The sequence below is a fragment of the Neoarius graeffei genome, chromosome 9 (genome assembly GCF_027579695.1).
Source record: "Neoarius graeffei isolate fNeoGra1 chromosome 9, fNeoGra1.pri, whole genome shotgun sequence".
In the NCBI taxonomy this organism is placed as follows: Eukaryota; Metazoa; Chordata; class Actinopteri; order Siluriformes; family Ariidae; genus Neoarius; species Neoarius graeffei.
In genome coordinates, this window is record NC_083577.1 from 63,844,422 (window position 1) to 63,850,421 (window position 6,000).

Below are 6,000 nucleotides of genomic sequence, written 5' to 3' on the forward strand. Positions count from 1 at the left end.
TGGCAGAGCATGTTGCTGAACCAACCGAGGCCAAAATAAAAACTGTACTCGAAAACAAACCCCCCAAAATTATCAAGTATTTAAAAGAAACAGAAATAGCTAAAAGAATATAGGCCCCCCCTCCCCTGTTCCACACTCCAGACCAGTCGGTGGCACCTTTACAGTAAATTGGTTTGACAACCACCAAAAAAAAAACCTAAAGAAGGAGAAACCCCCCAAAAGCAACAAAATATGGAATAAAAGCATTTGATGGTAAGAACGTATGTTTTTTTTTATTTTTCAAGAATTATTATTATAGCATTTTTGACAAATTGCTACTGTCATTTTGCTGGTTTGTTTACATTCTAAGCGGAAAATTTTGTTGAACATTTTGTATAAAGTTTTTATTTATTGAATTTGCAAAAAATAAAAATGCTCTGTTTCTCAAAATCCAGTGAATGTGGATAGATTAAAACAGTTATTCCACTCAATCTCGTCGTACATGGCTTATAGCCAACTCAGCACTACGCGCCTCATTGGCTATCAGCTCTTGTACGATTCAATTTCTTGGAATAACTGTTAAGTATAAACTACTCTACAATTTAAAGAAAAATATTCTATCAGTCTTTAAATTATTTTCCTGTGTCTTCTCAGGCAACTTTCAAAGGCTGGATGGATATTATGTATGCTGCAGTAGACAACCGTGGTGTAAGTTTATGCTTTAAAAATGCTTATATTTGGGCTCTTAAGTGGTGCAACAGAAAAGCGTTTTCCATTGAGAGATCACAAGAGAGCAAAATTGGCTGTGCACTCTGGGTGGGACACTGACATATTGTGGGCATCTGTGACTCGTATGTGGACGAGGGCAGTGAGCACATTCCTCCAAGTGTGTTACACTGTCCTGTGATCCAGTATGAGTAGCAGTTTCAAAATGCGCAGTGGCTGCTGTCATGCGTCTCAGAGGAAGCACATGCTAGCCTTCACACTACCCAATTGGTAGCTGTCTTTTGATGCATCATCCAGACCAGCCACAACTGCATCTTATTTCTATGCTTGTGAATATTTATAGGGGGAAAGCTGGCTGGTGGGTAGGAATTGACAAATGATCAAATTGGGGAAAAACTTGGGGAAGCCATGGCCTCATGGTTAGAGAAGCAGCTTTGGGACCAAAAGGTCACTAGTTCAATTCCCTGAACTAGCAGGAATGGCTGAAGTGCCCTTGAGCAAGGCACCCAACCCCCTACTGCTCCCTAGGCTGCTCTGGGTATGTTGTACATTGCTCTAGTTAAGACTGTCTGCTAAATACCTGTAATGTAATGGGTTAAAATTGTAACATAAGCATTTAGGATTGCTCTAGTACATGAGGGTTTATTATGTCATATTCCTGACATTTACTGCTTCTTGCACCTGTGTAGGTAGATCAACAGCCTCAGTATGAGGCAAGTCTGATGTACTACATCTACTTTGTAGTCTTCATCATATTTGGGTCCTTCTTCACATTGAACCTTTTCATTGGTGTCATCATTGACAATTTCAATCAACAGAAGAGAAAGATAAGTATTTAGTTTAACATTAATTTAAACTCTTATAAACTGTTATAAGCCTTTCTGTTATGAACTCTCTGCCAATATAAATAACTAAACAGTTTGTTGCATATTATATCAATTAATTGTTTGATGCTATTGTCTGCGAAACGGAGTCCAAAGCAGGCACTGGTGCTGATGTGACAGTTATGCTTATAGCTCTTTTCACATTAAAGCATAATTATATATGGAACTGTACTTCTATCAGACAGTTTATTAGGTTTGGCGCATGAATTAGATATATTAATCTAATATAACAATATCTAACAACCCATATTAGTTGTTTGTAGTAAGTTTGCTAATCCAAAGGCCAGAGTAATATGAGACATGCCGATTTTTCAGTATAAGTTGGAAATGTAACTTTGCTCTGCCCATTTACTTTGGAGGTCAAGACATTTTTATGACAGATGAACAGAAGAAATATTACAATGCTATGAAGAAACTTGGTTCGAAGAAGCCACAAAAACCAATTCCCCGGCCATCGGTAACTCATTCCCCTGATTATGCACTACCAGTCAAAGATTTGGACAAACTAGCTCATAGAAGGGGTTTTATCCTTTTTACTATTTCTACTATTTTTGAATTACAATGAAATTTCATAGTTCTATTTCATAGAATAACTATGAAATAACACACATGGAATAATGCAGTGAACAGGAAAATTGTTAAACAAGCTTAATTTCAATTTTAAAAACTTTTATATTTTACACTCTTAACAGTATTCCTTGCCCACTTTTGACTTAGAATTAAATACAAACATGGGCATAAACATCACTATTTATGTTTGTCTCTCAACCACCTTAGTTTTTTGTTTTTGCTTTGTTTTCAGAACAAGCTCCACGCTCTTCTCTTTGACATTGTCACAAACCAAGCGTTCGACATCTTCATTATGGTACTTATATGCCTTAATATGGTCACTATGATGGTGGAAAAAGAAGATCAGACCTCAGAAATACGCAGTCATCTGAAGAAGGTCAATATGGTGTTTGTGGTCATCTTCACAGTGGAATGTGTACTAAAGATGCTCGCACTTCGACAGTACTTCTTCACTAATGGCTGGAACATCTTTGACTTTGTAGTGGTCATTCTCTCAATAGTTGGTAAGATCTGCTGATTTGTACATGATCAGAAATTGTATTATGTATTTGCGGAGATACCACGCAATGTACTTGTAATGTCCCTCCTCTTTTCGACAGGCACGTTTGTCTCTGAAGTCATTAAGTACTTCTTTTCTCCAACTTTGATTCGTGTTGTTCGACTTGCTCGGATTGGCCGAATTCTGCGGCTCATCAAAAGTGCCAAGGGAATACGCACCCTTTTGTTTGCCTTAATGATGTCTCTCCCGGCCCTATTCAACATCGGTCTTCTTCTCTTTTTAGTTATGTTTATCTACGCAATTGTTGCCATGTCACAATTTGCCTATGTCAAGAAGGAAGCTGGAATTGATGACATGTTTAACTTTGAGACTTTCGGCAGCAGCATGTTATGTTTGTTTCAGATCACTACCTCTGCGGGGTGGGATGGACTCCTGTCACCCATTCTTAACAAGGGTCCTCCTGACTGTGACCCAGAGAAGGATAACCCTGGCACCCAAGTTAAAGGTGACTGTGGCAACCCAACTATTGGTATCATCTTCTTTGTGAGCTACATTATAATATGTTTCTTGATCGTGGTAAACATGTACATAGCTGTGATTCTTGAGAACTTCAGTGTGGCCACAGAGGAGAGTGCAGAGCCATTAAGTGAAGATGACTTCGAAATGTTCTATGAAGTGTGGGAAAAATTCGATCCTGACGCTACACAGTTCATAGAATACAAACAGTTGTCTGACTTTGCTGATACCCTTGACCCACCTTTGCGTATATCTAAGCCCAATAAGATCCAGCTGATTAATATGGACCTACCAATAGTAAGTGGGGAGCGAATCCACTGCATGGACATCTTGTTTGCATTTACAAAGCGTGTTCTGGGGGAAAGTGGTGACATGGATGTGCTTCGCGGGCAGATGGAGGACCGTTTCATGGCCTCTAACCCTTCCAAGGAATCTTATGAGCCCATCACTACAACTCTACGCCACAAGCATGAGGATGTGTCAGCTGTCATCATTCAACGGGCCTACAGGATGCATGCCATGAAACAGAATGCAAAAATAGCCACCAACACATACAAAAAAGCTGTACAAGGGAATGGGGTGGTTTCAAACAAGGTCCCAGTGGTGACACACAGGTGTAACAACCAGCCTGCTTCAGACAAATCTGACACATCAACCTCTACCATTGTCCCACCATCATATGCCAGTTTAACACAATCTGGTAAGAACAAATATGAGAAAGACAGGAAGCAAAAGGAAATAAAAGGAAAAGATAACAAGGAGCGGTAAAGGTAAAATGATTTTTTTTAAAAACCCACTATTTAAAAATACAGAGGTTTACAATATGATTATGTTTATATTGTAATCATGTATATGGATCAACTAATACTCTTTTCCAAAGTATGGTTATATATGCCATAGTGGCAAAACTGCCTCTTGCATTTTGCGATCATCTTATTGAACTTATTATTTTCTTTAAAAATATCTTTAATGATGATGTTTTGAAGAAACATTTTGTCTTTCCTTCTGTTCTACTTTAGTATCGTCCCTTTTTCACTGAAAGAAAAGCTATTAAATGTGTTCTAGCGTCTTCTTATGCATTCTGGGACCATCCATATTTTTTCCCCTGAAATGCTTCCTGCTTTCGGTGATGCTTTTGTTATGTATTATTGCTAAATCTCAAACCATGGAGGATTGATTTCCATGCCTTTCTGAAGTCATTTGGTTTTATCAACTGCACTTCCTCCCTGTTATGTTTGCAGATATTATTCTCGTTGTTCGATTAAGCCATGTACTTTGTGTAATATTTCTACTGTAAGACAACAACCTTGCTTCCAAGCTTTGCCTTTCCCCCGTGCAGAGATTTTGAAACACAGATGTTGCTAGAACTCATGAATCCGTTTGACCTCCAGTGAATCACTTTGTTTACAAGGGACAATTCAGGGAATTTTATCTTTTGAAGAAGTTGATGGAACCTTTTTCATGCTTGCTGATGAGCAGGGACATTGAACTACACTATGATGGACTCTGTAGTGAGATGGGATTGAAACAAAGCCTCTCAAATGCTGTGTGAAATAGAAGTAGCCAGTTCTTCATGAAATCCTTGGGGAATTGGTGGTACATATGCAGGAATTATCTTCCAACATCAACCAAAGAGGGATCTGTGTGCTGCAGCAAATGAGTCAATGTATGTAAATGTGCCTATGAACATACTAGAAAATTGATTGTGTATGATGGAACATATCATTCACAACATAAACTGGCAGAATCAACCATAACCAGCTGTAACTGCACTGTTTAATTTAGCATGTATATAAATCTTGTCCAATCAACACCATCTTATTATACCAGTGTAGCTCATGCATTTGGATATAGTCTGTCTGAAAGATTGAATGGATTTGCTATGTATCCTGGGTATTTGTATTCTTTTACATTCAGGCACTGCCACAGATCCTGTCAAAAAATTGGTCATATTACCTTTCAAATATTAATTTTATTCTATTTTTGGAACATACTTGTATTATTAGAATGATAAACATATCCAGTGAAAGAATGTTGGTGGAATACTGCTTTAAAGGTGAGAAAATAACACACATGGGCATCACTATGAAAAAAAGTGTTATATCACATCCAGTATTTCAGAATGGCACGATGCCTCACAGGTGCCTCTTAACCTCATTAGAAAGCCATTAGTATATGTGCCTATTTGCATCATGAGCATACAGTACAAAATAAATCCATTAATAAACAAATTACTCTTAGGTCTTGCCTTTAAAAATAGCTCTTGCACATTAAAGCCTTTCAAAAATTCAGCAACTTCCACTTGATTGTGCAAGTTCCCTAATTTTGTTCTTGTAGTCTTGATTAAATACAATGATCAATAAGCCATCCGTCATGCATAGTAGCAGATATATTGTATGAATATGAATTATGTAGCATATTTTCTATAAGGAATAGATTATGCTTAAAAATTTTTAAAAAAGTCAGAGATTAGTACTACAATATGTTCTGTTTCTAGTCAGCAGGAGGTTGGGAAGAAAAAAATGCTGAATTTAATGCTATTTCCTCAATATGCCTATATTGCATTACTGAAATATACTGTATACTTGCTTTGCCTTTGTACAGTTGGTGTGTGTGTGTGTGTGTCTGTCTGTCTGTCTGTCTGTCTGTCTGTCTGTTATTTATAAAGGGATTTGAGATAAGAAACACACCATGCACACTTTGGTTGCACTTTTTTTTCTGTTAAATTTAATTACTTCCTTCCAAAGACTGTACTCTAAATTTCTGTACTGTCAATTTGAATCTCATTTATACTTTGATGAGGTGTCTTAGCAAACTGAGCATGCT

At 37.5% G+C, this 6,000-nt stretch overlaps 1 protein-coding gene across 1 annotated transcript in view; it reads left to right on the top strand.

Moving 5' to 3' along the window:
• The window catches only part of scn1laa (sodium channel, voltage-gated, type I-like, alpha), a 111,252-nt gene extending 107,180 nt beyond the window's left edge, over positions 1–4,072 (top strand). The window contains exons 23-27 of the mRNA XM_060930080.1: positions 634–687; positions 1,395–1,532; positions 1,942–2,046; positions 2,392–2,662; positions 2,759–4,072. Of these exons, the coding sequence (XP_060786063.1) occupies positions 634–687; positions 1,395–1,532; positions 1,942–2,046; positions 2,392–2,662; positions 2,759–3,942 (1,752 nt within the window). The 3' untranslated portion in view covers positions 3,943–4,072. The remainder of the gene's footprint in view (positions 1–633; positions 688–1,394; positions 1,533–1,941; positions 2,047–2,391; positions 2,663–2,758) is intronic.
• The last annotated feature ends 1,928 nt before the right edge of the window (positions 4,073–6,000 follow it).